Raw genomic sequence first — 21,699 nt, 5'->3', positions numbered from 1 at the left:
GTGTACATGATATTTTACAGCTATTGTTTACATCAAAATGAAGAAACCCAATGCTGCCGTCCGGGATGCCAATGCTCCTCTTGAGGTTGTTGCTTTCATTATCTTATTTGCACAGCTGCTTGCATGAAATCAAATACAGGAGGAGGAGGAGGAGGAGGAGGAGGAGGAGGAGGAGGAGGAGGAGGAGGAGGAGGAGGAGGAGGAGGAGGAGATCGGGAAGAAGAAGATCGGGAAGAAGAAGGAGAAGAAGAAGAAGAAGAAGAAGGAGATCGGAAAAGAGAAGAAGAAGAAGAGAAGAAGAAGAAGGAGGAGATCGGGAAGGAGAGGAAGAAGAAGAAGAGGAGGAAGGGTATTTTAGTCTTTTTAATTAAAACTAATGGTGATTTAACTGAAAATCTAACGGGAAGGACTAATGGCATAATTTTTAAAAATTACAGTGACTAAATTGAAGATTTTTTAAAACAGAGGGACGAAAGGTTGTATTTCACTAAATTAGACTAAATTGAAGATTTTTTAAAATAGAGGGATGAAAGGTTGCATTTCACTAAATCAAAGGGACTAAATTGCAGTTTACCCTAAAATATTCGTGGAAAGCAATATCTACACTTAATACGCGTAACCAATTAAAAGTTGGCACATTATCTAAAAGATAGAATTACTATAATATTTTTATTAGTTTGTCTATTTTTCAAAATCACAATCTTATAAAATCAAGATGTTTACTCATTTATTAAAATAATTAGTCAACTTATTTTATTTTTAATTAGAGAAATTAAATAGTTTGAATGTTTAAAATTATAAAGACTAAATAATATTATATAATTAATATTTTTAAAAAATAAATAATATAAATATTCAAGATGATTATATAAATTTTTTTAATAGAATAATTAAAGAGTTTAATTTTATAAAATATAAAGATATATTAATTTAGTAATTTTGGATTATCTATCTAAAATAAAAGTAATCCTATATAAAATCAGAAAACCCACTATTTTTTTAGTTGTACTCATTAAAATATATTAATTTTTATTAATTTTATGTATATAAAATTAGCAATATGCACTAATCCTTCTCTAGAGTCTTCAATACCAAAACCTGTTGCTTTTGTTGAATATAAGACTATTTTTGCATCTAAAATGAATATTGTATAAGGAATATCTAGATACCATATACTGCTGTTTTTGTTGATTATTTTCAATGGTCTCCCACAATTAATATTATTTTCTATTAGAAAGTTTACATTCAACTAACCCACTTCATCAATATTAATATTCATATGTATATATGAAAAAAATAAACAATTTATAAATATATATATTCCTTTCTTTTTATAATTTTTATTTTTTAATTAATTTAAAAGTATTATCCATTTTTTTTAAACTATAATATTATATAAATTCACTATTATAATTCTGTTTAGTTTCATTTTATTTTTAAGAAATATTTTAAAATATCTCTTAATATTTAATAAAATTTAATATATTTAAAATAAATATAATTAAAAAATTAATAAAAATATTATATTTTTTAATATGTATAAAAAATAAAATAGACAAAAATTATAGAACGTAGAGAAGCTTTTACTTTAATTTCCCATGCCCTAACATCTTCTCTTATTGCTCTCTCCATTGTTAATAATAATAATAATAACTAATTGCCTTAATAATTTATGGAGGTTAAGGTTGCAAAAGAATGACTTAGTGGGCATAAACCAATTTCTCTTTTGTTAACAATGCACTAAGGTTTAGTAAAATCAAGTATATTTTTATTTATTTGCATTTTATTTATTTATTTATTTATAGTTTAATTATTTTTTTACAATAAATAACAAATAGCGGTTAAAATTGTAATTTTATTAAATATAAAATAAATTTTTGATTAAAATATATCATTACATATAATAAAAAAATAATTTTTTTAAACAGTTTTAAACTGTCTGCTAAATTGTTATTTTAATACTAATTTAGATATGTTCAGCAACATAATATCTCATTACAATAAGGATTAAAATCACTAAGTGTGACCTGACTTCAAGATTAGTGAATGCTGTTAATTAAGTAATGACAATTAATAATATTTTTCTATTAATTAAGCTATGCATCAATAGGTAATAATTATAAACAAAATTCAACTATGAGTGGAATATTAGGGTTTTGGCACCTGTCAATATCTAGGTTTAGCTTGTTGATATTAATATTAGAATATAAAATTAGTAATTTTTTTAACATTTTATGTGATAAGTGCATCAAGTGTGTAAATGGGTGTTTAAAAATTATAATCCCAAAATTAAATAAATTTTATTTATTCTCACTAATCCTTGGACTTGGAAGATGGCCTAAACTAAAATAATTGATAAGAACTTTCTATTCAAAAAGATTATCTTATAAGAGGTACTGCTTTTCATCACTGTAATCACTTTGCAGAATTGACACCCACAATATTATTCATAAAGGCTAAAGCTTTGAAGTTTACCCATTACTAATAATCCATTAATAATTGATGTTTTAACATTCAAAAAATAAAATTTACAGAGATTATATAAGTTTGGATATTCCTCTTTTTTATCCCTTTTCTTTTTATTTGTTAGTTCCGTCTAACCATTTTTTTTTTCTGCTACAGTATCACATATTTCTGTTACTCAGATTCGTATGTATGAATGTGTTAGAGTCTTTCTCCGCAGGACTGAGAATCACGTTACCGGACTGGACTTTCTTATACATACCCATTCGCGTGGCCCATCCAGCCTGCTTCACATTACTGGATTGGGTGGTGTAGCATGAGGCTAGTTCATTGAATAGAGTCTAATGGATTTTGAGCCTGTATTCTTTTTTAAGGCCTGACTTGTTCAAATGCATAAAATCTGGTGATGATCAATAATAAAAATATATTATTAATTAAATCTTGCAAATTTTCAAGCTTTTAATTGGTATAATTATTTAAGCATTAAATTAATTTTATATCTAAACTACAACCTACATCATCATACTGAAATAACATGATAATTATCTAAACGACACATCTCTGCAGACGTTGCACATAAATTCTTTGAAATTTTCTTACAGTTTATACACAATCCTCTCTGTTTATAAACACTCTCTTTGTAATAAAATAACAAAGAAGCTAGAAGGGCTAATTTAAGACACAGTGCAGGTGCTGTTATAAGCTTGGGTCCGATGTTTCTTATCATAAGAGCTGTCCAGGAACAACAGGCATTCTGCTTGGTGATGATATTTTGGGTTTATAAGATTCGGAATCACACGAAAATGAGAGCTCAATCTGACTCTGATCAGAATTGGCAACCCATTTCCAGAGTCTAACAAGTCCTGCATGTTTCTTCCTGCTCCATACATGGGTTTGTTTTTTGTTCCCACGTACAATTTGAACAATGTTGACCCATGGCTTTCAGCATATAGTTTTGATCCCTGCTAGGTTGATATCCCATTTCATATAAAAAAGAGTTTTAACACTAATTTTACAGTAAAGACTAAAAAAATGAGGAAAAAAAAAACGATAACGGTAAATATAAGAGTTGAGGAATATGAAAGAAAGATGAGAAAAGCTTACCCTTGACATAGCGAAAGGAAGGCGACCGAAGAACATTTCCATTAATGGAGGTTGGAGGTGAAGGCCAAAGAGCTTAGACTTGTTTTCAATGAGAAGATTCATTGAACAATTACAGGAAAGGATCTTAGTTGTAACACCTGTGCCATCTACTCCTTCCCCTAGTCCGAATTGCTGGATTCCTCCCATCTGTTTTACAATTTTCTCACTTTAAACTTAAATCTAAACTTTAAATTTAAAATAAAAATCAGTTTTTTTAATATACTGTCCATGAGAATTGTGGGCTTTTTGGGCATTAAACGACAACTCCATCTATTGTAAAACCACTGAAAATGTTGCACTATTTTCAGACCAGTTCGGGCCCATTAGTAGCTTGAAGGCTGACGTGAGCCTAAGACTTTAGCTGGATGACACTCGCATATAGTCCGTTTGGATTTGAACCAGAATTAGGGGCATAAACGAAACTAAATTTTGAAAAATTCAAACTTAATTTATTAAAAATTTTTTAAATTCGAACCGAATTTGAGTTCTCAATTTAAATTTGAGTCAAATATTCAGAAATTCAAATTTAAGTGTTTAAGTAACGACAACTCCATGAAAATTGTGGGCTTTTTAGGCATTAAACGACAACTCCATCTATTGTAAAACCACTGAAAATGTTGCACTATTTTCAGACCAGTTCGGGCCCATTAGTAGCTTGAAGGCTGCCGCGAGCCTAAGACTTTAGCTGGATGACACTCACATATGGACAAGAGTCTGTCTAGGTTTGCATCAGAATTAGAGGCGTAAATAAACCGAGTTGAATTTTAAAAAGTTTAAATTTAATTCGTTAAAATATTTTCGAATTCGAGTTGAATTCGAGTTTTACTCATTTCAAAATCAGTCGAGTATTCAGAAGTTCAAATTTGGCTCGTTTAGTAAATGAATTTAGACGAATCGAACTTTTATCGAGTTTGGTCTCGAATAGTTAAAATATTTTCGAGCTCGAGCCGAATTCGAGTTTTATTCATTTCAAATTCAGTCGAATATTCAGTAACTCAAACTTGGCTCATTTAGTAAACGAATTTAGACGAATCGAACTTTTATCGAGTTTGGTCTCGAATAGTTCACGGGTAATCCAATTTATTTACATGTATAATGAGTTTTAGTTTAAAATTACTAATTTTAAAATTAAAATAATTTTAGTTAAAGTAATATATCTACAAATTAGATGGTAAACTTATAAAGATGAGTTTTTAAATTTTAATAATCCAAATATATGCAAATTTAAGAGTGTAACTAAACTATATAAAGTTAACTTTTAAGAAATTTAGGTTTGGTTCATGAAAATATATATAAGGTTTGAGTTTATTTCTTTTATGATAATAATCTAGCTTATTTAACGAGATTATTTATGAGAGCGAGCTCACAGACTTAACGAACCGAATATTATGGAGTTCAAATTTGACTCGTTTACCAAACGAGCTACAAAATTAAGCTCCAATTTGACTAATTTAAAAATCGAGTAATTAACCAACGATTTAGTTTATTTACATTCCGACCATAACTAGAGCTCCAGAATGGTAGACTTTCTTTTATCTTGCTTTTTTAAGCATTTAACTAAAACCCTTAAAGAATACATCACACAACGGGAAAGGTGATGGGGCTCCAACCCAAATTTTTTTTCAACATTAATTTAATAAAATGCTTTTAAAAGAGCAAGCACTGGTTCAAGTTGATATCTATGAAGAGATAAAAGAGCAAGAGATCATGTACCTTGATAGACAATTTCGGTGACGGCGGCTTAGTAGCTATGTAGAAAACAAGCAAGGCAACTCCCAAACTCGCCAATAATCTCCAACATATTTGCAAAGAAACCCAAGCACAAGAAGAACTTCTTCTAAAAGAACAATATCTCCACCACCACCCGCCTTTTCTCCCATAATAATAATCTTCATCGTCATCTTCTTCTTCCTCCTCCACCCCATAACCACCTTTTCCATGCCCATCAACAATGATCAAACGGCTGACACCATTTTCATCTCCATTAATCTTCTTCTCATTCAAGAAAGAGTTGTTCGAACCATGAGATGAGGAGTAGCGTGAGAGAGTGAATCTTGAAACCTCAGGGTTTTTATTGAGTAGAACATTGGTGTCTGATCTTGATGGAGAGTGAAACGTGGATTCAAGATTGTGAGTTTTGAGCTCTGCACTGTTTGCAAGAGAAATAGTTGATGGGCTTTGCACGTAGTAAGCACATGGGTAAGAATGAAACAAGGTTTCTTGATCTTCACTGTCCATTTTTCTGTGGGTAGCCATTGATTTTGTTCTCTGAGAGAGAGAGAGGGATGGTGTTTCTGACAGAGATTTGCAAGGTTTTTAAACTGGAAACAGAGCAGAGATTGCTTTGCTTTGGCGTTGATGAAAAGGTTAGACAAAAAAAATGATGATGGGTTTGGATTTGGGATCATAGTAAATTAGGGAAAAGCAATGCAGCTTTTGGAAATGTGATGAATGTTTATAATCATAATGCTTGAAAGAAAATAATATCTTTTTTCTATGTTTTAGCATTTTGAGCCACTAAAATTTCTCCTCATTTCGATATTCTTTTGGAAGAAACTTGAACATAATAATATAATATAGAGATCTTATCAATTTGATAAAGCTTTTGGGAAAAGAAAATATGAAGCGAGAATTACGGGAGGGCCTATAATTTCATAGGCTCCTTTGTAGAATTTGCTTTGCACCGAATTGTCTGTGTTTGATATCGGAATGATGGCGAAGTAAGCACGCTTTCCCATTTCTTTTCTCTCCTTTGATTTTGTTTCCATATTTTTTTTGGGACAAGATCATTTCAATGCCAAAAGGCATTTTTAAATAAGATTATTGTTTTAGCACCCACTTGTTCGTATTTTGAAATTGAATCTAGATAAATATTTTTCAGAACAGACAATTGTTTTTTTTTTAAAAATAAACTAACATAAAGACAATTTTTATATAAATTCAATCCACTATAAATCTAAAATAGAAATAAATAGATCCTATTTAATTTTTATTGAAGAAATCTATTTAATTGTATGTTAAATACATGGCAGACTGAGATTAGATGAAGGATTTTAATGATTTATCACATCTCTTCCAAAAGGTTCAAAATTGCCATGGATTCCATTATTATACTTGGGGTCAACATGGCTGCCTAGTCATGGTTTTTGATGAGGAAAGAGAACAAGATGACTACTTGGTTGATAGAGGAAATTGAACACATGATTTTACTAGGGTTTAATTAATGCTTTATTGAGCAACATATAGGTAAATTATATGTTTATACTAATTGATCAAGAAAATTGATGTGCAAGATGAGAAAAATTCTTGGGAAAAAGAGAGAAAGGGGTTTAATTTAATTAAATTATATATCCCTTTCTTTTGAAGAGATGATAGATTGAATCACAAGTGTAGATCCATATGAAAATGGTAGTCATGATTGCAGGTGATGGTGAAAACATTGATAACAAATACAATGGGAGCAGCTTTATTTGCTTTTATAGAAAGACATTATGAATACCACATTCTCACTATTACCATCATTACAAAATATACATAATATCAACTTTCTTGCCCTACCCAAAGCTAGATCTCACTGCTGTAAAACACTCTGATAATGGTCATATACATGTAGTTAGGGTATGGGGTCCTATAAAGTTCTGAGCGAACGAGCCATGTTTGTCCAATGGACCGAGTTAGATCTCACTGCACTCGTTCATTAGGGTAGACCGAGCGAGCCATGCTTTGGTGCAATAGCAATAACTCTCTAACTTGAGTGGTCTAAGTCACTTGAGTGGTCCTATTGATCACAAGATCGAATCTTATCCCCTCTCTTTAGTGAGTTGCCCTTTGGAGTTTTAAAAATACTTGCAAAGTATGCCCAAAAAATATCAAGATGAACCATCAAACAATCTCTTGAAGCAAGAAAATTTGTAATCAGAGGGCTACGTACAAATCCAACCGTTACTAGATTCTTGGACTTTTATTTTTTTTAAGTAGATTTTTGAAAGAGTGCAATTAAAATATTTCAGAACTAGCAGCAGGGTAGACTGGGCCAACCTTCTGCCAACAACGCACTTTGGACTGAATCACTCATTAAAGCTACAGGAAATATATGTCACACTTAATTGGTTACTTATTTAACGAAGAACCACAACTCAGCAGACACCAAGACGCTTTGGCCGAGTGGTTAAGGCGTGTGCCTGCTAAGTACATGGGGTTTCCCCGCGAGAGTTCGAATCTCTCAGGCGTCGTTGCTTTTATTTTTTTTCCTTAAATCATTACTTCAATTTGAATTTATTTTATTTTTATTTATTTATTTTCTTATTTTCATTTTACTCTATAAAAACATAAAAAAATTAAATAATTGAATTATAATTAAAATAAAAAATCTCGAGAGTTTTTATATATCAATTCGTATCAAAACTAAATTGGTGTCTTCTTTTTCAATAGCGTGAATTTAATTTTTCCATTAGCATTATATTTTCAATAATTTTAGAAATTTCTCAGTTCTAGTTAGAATTTTATGTGATATTTGATTTCAGATTACAATAAAAGTTATGAATCAAAGAGAATAATTGATTTAAATTTATATAAAAAAAATTTTTCTTTTAATAAAGGGTAATTTAGTTTTTAATTTTTAATTCAATTACCAGTAATTGAATAATAAATGTAATTAATTTTTTATTAACTAATATATAAATTATGATTTATTAATCTCTTACTTATAATAAAAATATAAAGATTTATCAAATTGACTCTAAAGAGAGAAACTCTCCCATATACTCTTATTTATTGTCTCTTTAGAAAATTTTCTTTCTTTCTCCAATATTGAGAGTGAGTTTTTCTCATTACCTCCATGAGGATGTGCACAAATAAAGTAGTTATTTTATTTGGTTGATTTTATACTCAGAGCAATAATAATTTATAGAGTGTGAATTCATAGGAGATAATCTATAAAATAATTATAATAAATGATATCTATATAGTTTATTTCGATTTTTAATGTCTTAAAGTTATATGTATTTATTTTTTTTATTAAAGTAATTATAATAAATAATATCTACATCGATTATTTTGATTTTTAATGTTTTAAAATTATATATATATATATTTTTTTTCTTTATTAAAATAATTATGATAAATGATATCTGTATCGTTTATTTCGATTCCTAATATCTTAAAGTTTATATATATATATATATATATATATATATATATATATATATATAGATGAAAGAGAGCAATGTTTTATTATGAGTAACCATCAACTTCAGCTGTTTTTTTGTGCTTTCTTTACATTTCCTGAGTTGCTACTTGCACACAATTTAGTTGGCGGAATGGCAGTGCTACGAGGAAGATGTTTAGTATCACGTGCATAATTTTTGGGGATGCCGTGACACCATACTGGGGAAGATGTTGCCGTAAAGATTGGGTGGAGAGTTGCTCGAAGGGTCGTTGTGTGCGGGATTGTCATACCTGCACACCCTGGTCGGGGGCTGGAGCCGCTCCCTTGATGAGCCCAAGACAGGGCGAAACCAGTCAGCGTGGTAAAACTCCTCGATAGGCTGAACTTGGCAGGCTATAATCTCGTTAGGGCCTGTCCAAGTGCCGCACAGGCGCAGTGCTCAAGTGCGCCCTGTAACATTAGGCTTATAGCCTTTTTGGATGGACTAAGCAGCCTATGAATTTTACTTTCAAGCTTGAGCTTTTTTATGTGTGTGCTTATAATAAGCCAAGGTCTTTATTGCAATCAATTATATATTTTAACAAAATATTTATTTTTATATAATTTCATTTATAATTATTCTTAAACTAAAATAGTATTGTATTAAAAGTAATTACATATAGAAAATTGTGATTAGCTGTATCAATTCGACGCTTTGGCCGAGTGGTTAAGGCGTGTGCCTGCTAAGTACATGGGGTTTCCCCGCGAGAGTTCGAATCTCTCAGGCGTCGTTGCTTTTATTTTTTTTCCTTAAATCATTACTTCAATTTGAATTTATTTTATTTTTATTTATTTATTTTCTTATTTTCATTTTACTCTATAAAAACATAAAAAAATTAAATAATTGAATTATAATTAAAATAAAAAATCTCGAGAGTTTTTATATATCAATTCGTATCAAAACTAAATTGGTGTCTTCTTTTTCAATAGCGTGAATTTAATTTTTCCATTAGCATTATATTTTCAATAATTTTAGAAATTTCTCAGTTCTAGTTAGAATTTTATGTGATATTTGATTTCAGATTACAATAAAAGTTATGAATCAAAGAGAATAATTGATTTAAATTTATATAAAAAAAATTTTTCTTTTAATAAAGGGTAATTTAGTTTTTAATTTTTAATTCAATTACCAGTAATTGAATAATAAATGTAATTAATTTTTTATTAACTAATATATAAATTATGATTTATTAATCTCTTACTTATAATAAAAATATAAAGATTTATCAAATTGACTCTAAAGAGAGAAACTCTCCCATATACTCTTATTTATTGTCTCTTTAGAAAATTTTCTTTCTTTCTCCAATATTGAGAGTGAGTTTTTCTCATTACCTCCATGAGGATGTGCACAAATAAAGTAGTTATTTTATTTGGTTGATTTTATACTCAGAGCAATAATAATTTATAGAGTGTGAATTCATAGGAGATAATCTATAAAATAATTATAATAAATGATATCTATATAGTTTATTTCGATTTTTAATGTCTTAAAGTTATATGTATTTATTTTTTTTATTAAAGTAATTATAATAAATAATATCTACATCGATTATTTTGATTTTTAATGTTTTAAAATTATATATATATATATTTTTTTTCTTTATTAAAATAATTATGATAAATGATATCTGTATCGTTTATTTCGATTCCTAATATCTTAAAGTTTATATATATATATATATATATATATATATATATATATAGATGAAAGAGAGCAATGTTTTATTATGAGTAACCATCAACTTCAGCTGTTTTTTTGTGCTTTCTTTACATTTCCTGAGTTGCTACTTGCACACAATTTAGTTGGCGGAATGGCAGTGCTACGAGGAAGATGTTTAGTATCACGTGCATAATTTTTGGGGATGCCGTGACACCATACTGGGGAAGATGTTGCCGTAAAGATTGGGTGGAGAGTTGCTCGAAGGGTCGTTGTGTGCGGGATTGTCATACCTGCACACCCTGGTCGGGGGCTGGAGCCGCTCCCTTGATGAGCCCAAGACAGGGCGAAACCAGTCAGCGTGGTAAAACTCCTCGATAGGCTGAACTTGGCAGGCTATAATCTCGTTAGGGCCTGTCCAAGTGCCGCACAGGCGCAGTGCTCAAGTGCGCCCTGTAACATTAGGCTTATAGCCTTTTTGGATGGACTAAGCAGCCTATGAATTTTACTTTCAAGCTTGAGCTTTTTTATGTGTGTGCTTATAATAAGCCAAGGTCTTTATTGCAATCAATTATATATTTTAACAAAATATTTATTTTTATATAATTTCATTTATAATTATTCTTAAACTAAAATAGTATTGTATTAAAAGTAATTACATATAGAAAATTGTGATTAGCTGTATCAATTCGACGCTTTGGCCGAGTGGTTAAGGCGTGTGCCTGCTAAGTACATGGGGTTTCCCCGCGAGAGTTCGAATCTCTCAGGCGTCGATTGACAGTTTAATTTTTTTTTTCCTATTGTTGTTTAAACTCTTTTATTTTTGTTTAGTTTTTTTTATTATTATTATTATTTAATTACGACTTTTTATTGATAAATAATTAATAATTTTATTGTTATTATTAAATAGTTGATAATTTATTTTAACTAGTAATAATTTAATTATAAATTTTATCACTTTTTTTGTAATCTTATCACAATCGTAGTATATATTTGTAATAATTTTTCTATTCTAAAATACCAAAAAAAAAATTAATTTGATTCAATAATCGTTGCATGGTATATAGCAGAGCTATAAGCAATACATTTCAATATTCTTCTAATTTTCCATGAACTATACTATTTCTTCTCTTACAATTCATCATACTTTCTTCTTCAAACTCTCTATAAAAAATTTTCTTTCCTGGAAAACTCAATTTATTTCTATCTTCAATTATCAGAATATTCATATAGTTTTAAATTTATTTTATTTAAATTCAATATTTTATCTTATGAGGATTATTGTCAAAGTCATATATAAAAAGTTAAATAATGGTAAACAATTAAGGAGCATAACCCATAATTGAAATGCTTAATAAGATGCTAACTTGTAGTCTAATCAATTGACCATGACATTGATTGGTAAACTTAACTTATCAAACCTCATTATAGCTAAATCTCTTTTATTTTGACTTGCTTCTTCTATTATTAAATCTTAGAAAAAATAAAAAAAAAAAACCTCACCGACTTCTTGTAATGTAGTGTTAATTGGATCATTTCAAATTAATCATTACTTTTTAAAAAAAATTATCAGAGGAAAACTCCAAGAGAAGAAAAAAAAATAGAGCAAGAAATTTTATGTAGAGAGAGAGAAATTGCATGAAATTTCTTATTAACGAATTATGTTTACAAAGTATGAATTTTATATTGTCATCTTCCAACTAAGAACAACATGAACATCCTCATTATTTCCTTGTTTGTACATGAAATTTAACTAATCTTGTTTATTTCCTTGTCCACTTTCTCTTCTATACTATTCACATTTCTCTTCATAGGAACGATGATTATTGCACCAATCAGTTCCAAGAAAAAGTCTTGCCTCCATCTCACAAAGAAACTTAAAGAATCTCTCTACCACCCTACTTGTTTATAATCTCCACTTACAAATATTTATTGCAGACTCCAACAACAACAGATACAAATAGTATATGTATGTAGAACTGAAAAAGATAAACTTATATGGCTTGAAGAAAAAGAAAGGTTTCAGAGATCAAGAAGAAGAATGCAGTAGTGCTTGCAACTGAGTTGAAAAAAATAATGTATGCCCAAATAAAATTTCCTAGGACATTCTTGAGAAAGAGAGAGAGAGAGTTCAGAGGGTGGCCAGTTTATTCAACTTGGAAATCAAGGAAAGGAAAGGAAGAAATGTTTTCCATCAAACCCTCCAAATCCCATTCTCCCATTCTTAAGTTTTCTCCTTGCCAATGATTCTCAAACCCAAACATGTCCTCCACTTTTAGGCTTTGAAGTTGATGATGATCAGTGTTATTGAAGCAAGAATTATTATTGATCAAGTGGTTGTTGATGTTATTGTTGTGGTTGATATTGCTTTTCATGCTAATAATGCTGTGATTAGTTACAACATTATTAGTATTAGTATTGTTGTTATTATTATTTTCCTCTTCAAGACTTCTACTACTCTCCAGTGGAGGAAGACAAAGGTCTCTTTCTAACCCAACTTTGTTATGATGACTCTCTAAAATCCCATAATCACCATAAAATCCATCTCCTCCCATACCAACCTGAGTTAAGCATGTCGGCATGTCGAATAGGCCAGCTGCCGCCGTCCCCTCGAACCGGTTATTGTTAAGGATAGAGAAAGGATCAAATTGGTTGCCGTTGGCGTTGCCGGCGACCATGGCTTGGATGGATGCTGATGAAGAAGAAGATGAGTCGATACACATTGTCATAAGATCATGATCATGATGCATGGACATACCATTTCCTACGACATGATCTCTAGGCTCTGAAGAATCACTTTCATTTGGTGAAGTTGTGGAAGGATTGTTATTATTGTTATTACCAATAATCTTGAGTCTTTTCTTCAAGGCTGAGTTCCAAAAATTCTTTATTTCGTTGTCTGTCCTTCCAGGAAGACGAGCCGCAATTTGAGACCACCTGAAATATTATTCGAAATAAAATATGATTAGTATTATTATAATATATAATTTATAACAAAACACATAATAAACAGCCACTTGTATGAACTTCAAATGCATGGATTTGCATGGATATGCTTAGGGTTTAAGACCTAAACTTTTTCTCTCTTTTTTTCTCGAAGCAAAGACAATTCAAAAGAACTACAAGATACAAGGCGAGGACAACCACCTCTCAATTAGATTCTTGAAGAATATTTTAAGACCTAAACTTTTTCCTTTTCTATTGAACAAAAATTTAGTGCAGCATGATTATTTAGATTTGATTGTAGAATGTTAGAGAATAGCAGTGTGGAAAATGTTATCTAGCCATATTAATTAAATTAGGATAAGAAATTTCATTTTCTTTTCTGAAATTTGTGAAATGGAAAATTAATATTATAGCAAGTATGTGGAAGTTTCCTAAGTAAATTAAGAAAAAAGAAATCACAAATGGCTATTTTCCAAGGTTGACTGAGAAGTTTAACTTTTGCCTTAGCAAGAGATGTGGAAGATTTGGCTGGAAAGATGCATTTTTTTCTGAATTAAAATTATATTATATTTAAGCATATAGACAAATGAGAGGTTAAGTTCCAAGAAGTTGTCCCTCTTTGATCTTCCTGTATTCTTGACTTTCAAATTATTCTTAGTCTTCCTTATAAAAAAATAATAATAGAAAAAGATAAAAAGAGGAAGAAGAAGAAGAACAAGAGCGTATGAATCAATAGTTGTTCAATGTAAGAAATCTAGGAAACAAAATCCAAGGAATTAATAATATTGTAAGGATTTGTCTGAGACTATGTGTGTGGATTGAAAATGGAATGGATCAATCAATGCCCCCATAATATGCAACAAAACTAAGAGAGAAGGCTCAAGGACTCTCGGGGAAGAAAAGTTTTTTTTTTTTTTTTTTTTTTTCAAAAAAAGCCAATACCCATTTCAAGAATTTTCATTCTTGTCGACATTCTACATATCCATTCTTTCTTCTTCATCTTAATATCATTTTCTTGGGACAATAAGCCATACTTATCATTCCCTCTCCCTTTCTCTCTCTCAATTCAGGACTAGCATCTTCATCATAATAAAATAATAAAGCAACTATAAGTTTTGGAGTCTCATATTGTATTACATATCTAGGGTTTTTCATGTGAAAAATATTAAGAGGATTTGAGAAATGACCTGTTGCCAAGAATGGAGTGCAAATGGATGATAAGTTCTTCTTCTTGAGGAGAAAAAGCACCCCTTTTGAGGTCAGGTCTCAAATAATTAATCCAACGAAGACGACAACTTTTTCCACATCTCTGCAAGCCAGCATTTCTAGCAATATCACTCCAGCAACCTTGTCCATTAGTTAACATATACTTGATGAGCTTCTCATCTTCCTCAGGGGACCATAGCCCTTTTCTAAGCTTAGCCTTGTTATTGTTCACTCTCTCTTTCCCCATTAGATCAGGCTTTCTCATGGCTATTAGAATTGCTGGCTAGTTTTGGATTGGATCTAGTGGAGCCTTCGTTCTTTTTTTTTTTTAAGTTGCTTGATGGAGATAAGAGAAAGCTATATAGCTAAATGATATGTTTGAGAGAGAGAGAAGGAGGAGGAGGAGGAGGAGGCTTCATGTGGTGGTAAGAGTGATGATGATGGTGATGGTTGTGGGGTTTGCTTAGAATATGAAAATGGAGAGAGAGAGAATATTTGTGTTTGTTGTTGGTTCATGGGTAGAGTGGAAAACGGATTGGAGGGGGACCTCCTCCTGTGAGAGATTGAGAGAGAGAGAGAGAGAGAGGAGATGGTTGATCTTCTTGTCTTTGACTCTATCTTGTCTTTTTCGATGCATTTTTCTTCACTCATAAGGTAATCATCATGTGTATATCAGACACAAACAATTTTGCTTCCACTTCACATAAATGATAATTCCTCTCTCTCTCTCTCTCCTTTTTCTCTCTCTCTCTTCATAGCTTATACTATCTCCATTGAAAATATTGTTACTGTGAAACTGATATGGCTTGAGAAGGAGAGAAAGTGCAATAAGTACATTTAGTACTCTTTCTTCTCTTTCTGTATGGCAAAAAAGTTGCATATATTAGTTACATGCTTGTCTGTTACTACATTTGTTAATTAAAGACAAGTACCTTGATGCTTGAATAATATTCAAGCATGTCTCTTGAGCTAACAGCCTAGCTAGCATGCTTTACAACCAAATTATAGCTTCTCTTTTTTCCTCCTAAGAAATAAGGCCAAGGAATAGCAGAATCTGAAATTTTTTGCAACACCCTTTAATTCTTTTTACCAAAATAGGGCATGGGTAAAAAAAAATTGTAAAGATTAGTAGATAATGGTAACATCATGTCATGAAGATTTAGGACCTCTGCTTGTCTTCTAAGGCTATGTAAAACGTTGTTCATCATAAAATATTAAATAAATCAATTTCCTATAATATCTGTCAGTTTCTCTGAAAGTTGTCCTGAAAATTTTCTGTCTTATACATGCAGATACAGAGAATGTTTCTCGTTTCTTCTTTTTTATTTTGCTTTCTGGTTTTAAAAAATCCCACATTATTATATCTAAATATCTTATACTGCTTGCTTCCCAAAAAAAAAATTTTCAAAGTAATACTAATTATTAGGATTTATTTAATCAATTGATAAACCTGCAAGTAATTAAAGGTAATAGGTCCTGAATTCAATACCCTAATTTAGAAAAGTGTTTGAAAGGATCAATAGCTACTAAATCCCATCAATCCAAAGCAATGTTCTAGACATATAAATCAGCATTTCTTTTATTATAAAAAATTACTATTTAATCCTTGTAGTATATTAAAATTTATTAGTGATTCTCTTAATTTTAAAAAATACATTAAAACATTCTTAAAATTTTAAAATATATATTAATTAACCTCTCCAATAATTTTAACCATTAAATATCACATATAAGTCTAAAATGCTTTCAATACGAAAGGACTAAATAGTTGATATTTTTATAAAATTGAGAGACAAACTAACTAGTTTTTCCTTATCATGGAGACGAAATAATAAAATACATTACGGTTAAAACTAACAGAATGATTAATTAATTCTTTTAAAACTGCATGAACGTTTAATATATCTTTCAAAACCAATGGACTAATTAATAAGTTTTTTCATATTATAGGGACTATATAGTAAATATTCCTTTATTACCAGTAATTAAAGTTCTTGGCGGCAGGTTCAGAATTCTGGTAATGAAGTAATTAACAAGCTCAGAAATAGATAATTACAGCAATTAATTAACAAGAAAAATCAAGAATTATAGCTAGAAATCTATCTTTCATTTTCTTTATGTGCTGTCATAGTTATCTTTTCATTCCAATTCCTTTTCCCTACCTAACCTTCCACCTCCATTCCTTGTAACATTCCCAGGAAAAAAAAAAATAATGTATCATAGAAAATACTGTCAGAAAATTCCAAGTCATTTTCCAATCCAAATGAGCATTATAAGGTAGTCTGGTCAATTTTTGAAAAATATATATACAAGGGAATTAATTAATTAATTAATTAATGTACAGTTGTTCAAAGCTGATGTTGTTTTCTTGATTAAGACAGAAGCAGATTTCCAGGGAAAAAGTGAGATGAGAGTGGAAAACTCTCAAGTTACTCAAATGCTTCATCAAAAGCTTTAATTTTCTTACACATATCTCTCTCTCTCTCTCTCTCTCCTGTATCTCACAGACACAGCTGTCCTGAAAAAAATCTGTCTTATGAGGCTGTCCAAAGCAACGTAGGTTTGATCAACTTTGTTAAGAAGACAAGAAAGACCACGTAGCCCTAAAATAGTTGTTAAAAACTTTGTACCCAGAAATGCACATCCTTGTCTGCTCTTGAATATTGCTGAGAAAGAGAGAGAGAGAGAGGGCCAAGTGATAATAAATATTTTGTAGAGTATCTTTTATTATCAAATTATGACTTGAAAAGCAAAAAAGAAGTCATGAGAACCATGCAAGAGGATAAGCATGTCAATTCCTTTTCTTTTTCTTTTCTTTTCTTTTCTTTTCTTTTGCCCTTTTTGCTTCATATGTGGAACATTTTCTTCATCTTTAAAGAAGAGAAATAAGCAAAGCCAAAAGTGGTAAATACAAGCTAGGAAAGTTTCTTCCTTTTTTGTGGCATCCATCTATTCCCCAGTTAATTCAGCTTGGAGCAACTGAGATTTTTGGAGTTGGGCGAGGAGAATTTTTGTTAAAAAAATGTTATTTATTAATATTATATTATATATATATACACACGTACACACTTTGCTTGTATTTATCTTCATCTTTATGATGATCTTTAGTGGTGGGGAATTCCTAATCGAATTTAAGAAAAATAAAACTTTAAGGCATTGAATGAAAATTAAAAGTGAGATCAACTGGCAGTTGCATGTTATAAGACAGACACTTTATTATGTTAGGTTAGAAAAGAGAAATTATTTACAGAGCTTCTTCAATTATACACAAAGAAGGTATCATGTATTCATTATAATACAAGTCACTAAGAAAAATAAAATATGAAACCTATTGGATTAAAAAAAATGCTAAAATTAAAACTCTATCTATGAGTAGATATTCTCATAGATATATACAATATTGAGAGATTTGCTATTTAGTTTTTAGATATTGTTATTATATTATCAAGTCAATCCTGTATTTTTAGAAACTTATTAAAATGTTCTTATATTTTTTCTCTATTAACGAAATAACTTTTATCTATTCCTACTGTTAAAAATATAAAAAAATATTAAATTACTCCTTTTTTGAGAGATTATTTCGTTGATGAAAAGAGACGATAAGATCGTTTTAATAGATCTGAAAAAAATAAAATTATTTTAATAGATCTCAAAAAAGATGATAATATTTTAATAAATTTCTAAAAATATAGAAATTGACTTGTTAATAATAACAATACTCAAAAACTAAATAAGGAGTTTTAGTTGAAGATAAAATTAAATTTTAAAAATTTCCTTTTTCATCCGGAAAAGATTATTTCGTTGACGGAGAAAAAACATAAAACATTTAAATAAGTTTCTAAAATTGTAAAGACTAACTTATTAATAATGGCACAGAAAATAAATAGTAAATCTACCTATAATATTTGAACAAATTATGACCCCAAAATATTGAAGCAATAAAATGAAATCAAGAAAGTAAAGTCTGATCCTCGGTTGCCCTGAGCAAATTTTTTATTTGCGAAGAGATGCTTTCAGCTCTCCTATCATATGAGAATGGAGTGCAGAAGAAAACAGAACCCAGCATGAACTTCAGTAATTTTCCTTTCCAGAGCATTGATGGAAGTTGGTGGTTGTATCCCTATGAAGTGCAACATCTTTTAGAGGGTGCTAGTGTTAATAGGCTCTCGCAAGAACCTTTCCGTTTGCTTTGCCCTTGTCTTAATGGACACATTGAATGCCTTCAGCCCAAACTCTACCACAATGCCCCCAAGAATACTTGGATCAATCTGCAGTAAAATCAGAGAGAATTAGTTTTACTTCCCTTGTAAAATAAATAACAAGGTAATTGAATAACTAATAAGGTTGATAATTCGTACTTTCTGTTCTATGCTTAACTATCTTCCTTTATCGAAGTATTCCTGCAAGGGCTGCATGTGAAATTGCATTTGTTAACTGACAAAACAAAGCAGCAGGAAGTAGGCAACTACAACTTTTACTCAAAATTGCAAGGATCAGTCGCATATATTGGGTGAGAAAAAGATAATATGGGTTTGAACATAATTCAAGGTACAGCCAAGCATCTAACTAAAATCAAAATAGGGCTTTTCTTTGAAGCCTCCACGAAGTCAAGAATTTCAGACTCAATCTTGTCTAGTGCATTAGCCTTTTTGGCTGCAAGGTACAAAGCAGAGGCATAATTTCCAGACCCCCCAAACAAAGCAAGTGGCACCTAAATGTGAGAGAACCATCAAAGCAAGATTAAAACAAATGAAAATTGATTTCATTGTTTAGTGCCCCTCTGTATCTCAAGACACATTGCAAGTTTGAAACTTCATTTTATAGTTTTAAATTCATATGGCTTTTAAAAATATCATTTACTAACAATTTGATGGTTGCATTCCAGATATTTTTTCCAGTCAGGTTATCAACATAAAATTAATAATCTAGTGTCTTATAGCACCATAAAGTAAGACAAATATCAAAAAAAAAAAAAAAAAAAAAAAGAGAACAAATTGTTAACTGTTAACCAAAAGTTTCACAAACATGAAATGTCTCATATGACAACCTATAAATCAGAATACAAGTTATAGCTTGGATATTATCATGTAAAATGAATGATAAGCATCTTTTCTTTAGTCTTCCTAAGAATAAAGTTTGTTTGTCTTTGAAGAACAAACAGAAGTCACCTGAAAATGCAACATGAGATAGGCATGCTGTAAGAAGAAGCATCATTGCATGTCCAACAGAGGAAACAGAAGTTTTATGGCTCTATCTCCCAGAAAATTTTAATCCACTTAATACATATCATGGAGTTTCAAGATAAAATTGAGTTTCGATTCATCTAAAAAAAACGACATATTTGGTTCATCAATGCCTAATGAATGGTCATAAGCATAATTGCATGTGCACACAGAGACTTAAGCATACCAGAAAAATAAGATTACTTCACCTTGACCTTCTCCTCCTTTTGCCCCGATGCAGTAGCATAATTTTTTGAAGATTGTGAACAAACAAAACAGCCAACGGTTGGCTACTACTCTGCAACCAAGAAGAGAAAAGGTAGAAACAACTTGCTCTCGATCATTAACTATGCTTCTTACAGATCGTGCGGAAAATGCAAGAACTAAGACAAGATTCAAATTAATTATAGTTAAAGGATATTAAAGAACAGAGAGCAGCCACCATAGTAAGACCTGATAAAACAGTACAATGCTTTCACTTTCCAATTTCATGATTTCAAGAGTTATTGGGTTTTGCATGGCTACCTCAAATGTGAAAGCAGGGCAAAGAACAGAGCCCTGAACGGCCGATCGGGGAGAAGAGAGGAAATCGGATATCGTAATTCTGTTGAGAAGAGGGAGACTCGATCTGAGTCGCCCAGCCATGCCATGAGCTTTACAGTTCTTTTTTTCTATGTTTAAGCGAACTTCGACACAATGCGACTTTGCAAGCTGGTTGAAAGCGGAGAGTAGGCAGAGAAATTTTGAAGGTTATGGAGTCTCCTTTAGGAGATAAAGTCACTGCCCGCTGCGCTCTTTTTGCGTGATGTTGAGGTGCGAATGTGACGCGCGTAACTCAGGAGCTGATTTCTCACTTGCTAAGAAATTTAAATCTTGGTAAAATTAAGACAATCCATTGTTGATAGAAGGTAACTGAATCAACCGAATTTTAATATATTTTATATTATTAGTTGATAAAAATATATTGGTAATGATTTTTATTTATAAAAATAATAAAAATCACTCAATAAGAATCATTCCCCAACGCTTCAGCAATAAATGGAAGCTGGTCTCCACGTATGGAACTTCATCCAATTTCTGTCTTCAATGGAGAGATCATCTTCCTAATGAGGCGCATCGACAAAGATGCAAGTTTAGCTTCTGTTTGGCATTGAAATATATGGTAAAGCTTTGATATAGAGCGAAGGCGGAAAGAGTGATAAGGAATTAATTCCTCATTTACCTGCTTAGGTGAGTTAAAGATCATACTTGTTATAGAATTTTAGGCCTCTGGCTTGCAGAAGTTGGATAGAAACATACCTGTTTTGGTCCTGGTTTAAAGAGGAGATGATCAAAACTGCCCCCTATAAGGAGTGTTAGTCCGATTAATGAGCCTGAACTGTTTGACCTATCTAGTCCCAAATTTGACTGAGTTGATCTCAGTCTGTTCACAGTCCGAGTTGGACAGTGGCAGGCCTAGATACAAATACTATTTGCACAAACAATTTACAAGCATAAAGACTAATCATCATCACTACCTAAAGTTTTGCTACATGACCAGAAATTTGAAGGTATGAAAATGCGCAATACAAATTGGATAAAAATTACAAAAGGAATAAGCGGATAATGGTTTTCTGCATATTCTGCCCCATCCCTGCCGGGAAGCATAAGCATAAGCATACTGAAGAATGTAGTAGAATTATGAATCAATTTCTCTATTAATAACCTCAAAAATTCAAATGCACCAGGGTTGTTTTTGTTGTCAAACAAAATGCCAATTATCGACCTCATATTCAAAACAGGGTTAGAAGAAAGGATATGATCTCTGTTTCTTTTAACAAAGGCTGGCCAAACAGCATTCAAAGACTTCAGTTCTC

General features: G+C 30.9%; 2 protein-coding genes and 3 non-coding genes across 5 annotated transcripts; 3 read left to right on the top strand and 2 right to left on the bottom strand.

Moving 5' to 3' along the window:
- Window positions 1–2,986: 2,986 nt before the first annotated feature.
- LOC110618847 lies at window positions 2,987–6,092 on the bottom strand. Its single transcript, XM_021762109.2, has 3 exons — window positions 5,320–6,092; window positions 3,568–3,753; window positions 2,987–3,425 (listed from the first exon to the last, which is right to left on the bottom strand). Exons 1-3 carry the CDS (start codon window positions 5,860–5,862, stop codon window positions 3,138–3,140), a joined length of 1,017 nt encoding a protein of 338 aa, XP_021617801.1. The 5' UTR covers window positions 5,863–6,092; the 3' UTR covers window positions 2,987–3,137.
- Window positions 6,093–7,756: 1,664 nt separating this feature from the next.
- Window positions 7,757–7,838, top strand: TRNAS-GCU. Its single transcript has one exon. It is a non-coding gene; the product is annotated as a tRNA-Ser (tRNA).
- Window positions 7,839–9,461: 1,623 nt separating this feature from the next.
- On the top strand, window positions 9,462–9,543 carry TRNAS-GCU. The gene has a single exon. It is a non-coding gene; the product is annotated as a tRNA-Ser (tRNA).
- Window positions 9,544–11,160: 1,617 nt separating this feature from the next.
- On the top strand, window positions 11,161–11,242 carry TRNAS-GCU. The gene has a single exon. It is a non-coding gene; the product is annotated as a tRNA-Ser (tRNA).
- An 848-nt stretch (window positions 11,243–12,090) lies between these two features.
- On the bottom strand, window positions 12,091–15,036 carry LOC110618846 (transcription factor MYB83). The gene is made up of 2 exons (XM_021762108.2): window positions 14,603–15,036; window positions 12,091–13,406 (listed from the first exon to the last, which is right to left on the bottom strand). Exons 1-2 carry the CDS (start codon window positions 14,884–14,886, stop codon window positions 12,617–12,619), a joined length of 1,074 nt encoding a protein of 357 aa, XP_021617800.1. The 5' UTR covers window positions 14,887–15,036; the 3' UTR covers window positions 12,091–12,616.
- Between the last annotated feature and the right edge of the window lie 6,663 nt (window positions 15,037–21,699).

This window comes from Manihot esculenta, chromosome 7, assembly GCF_001659605.2.
Source record: "Manihot esculenta cultivar AM560-2 chromosome 7, M.esculenta_v8, whole genome shotgun sequence".
Lineage (NCBI taxonomy): Eukaryota > Viridiplantae > Streptophyta > Magnoliopsida > Malpighiales > Euphorbiaceae > Manihot > Manihot esculenta.
Note: the sequence above shows the minus strand (reverse complement) of the source record. Positions and strands in the feature narration are given on the sequence as shown.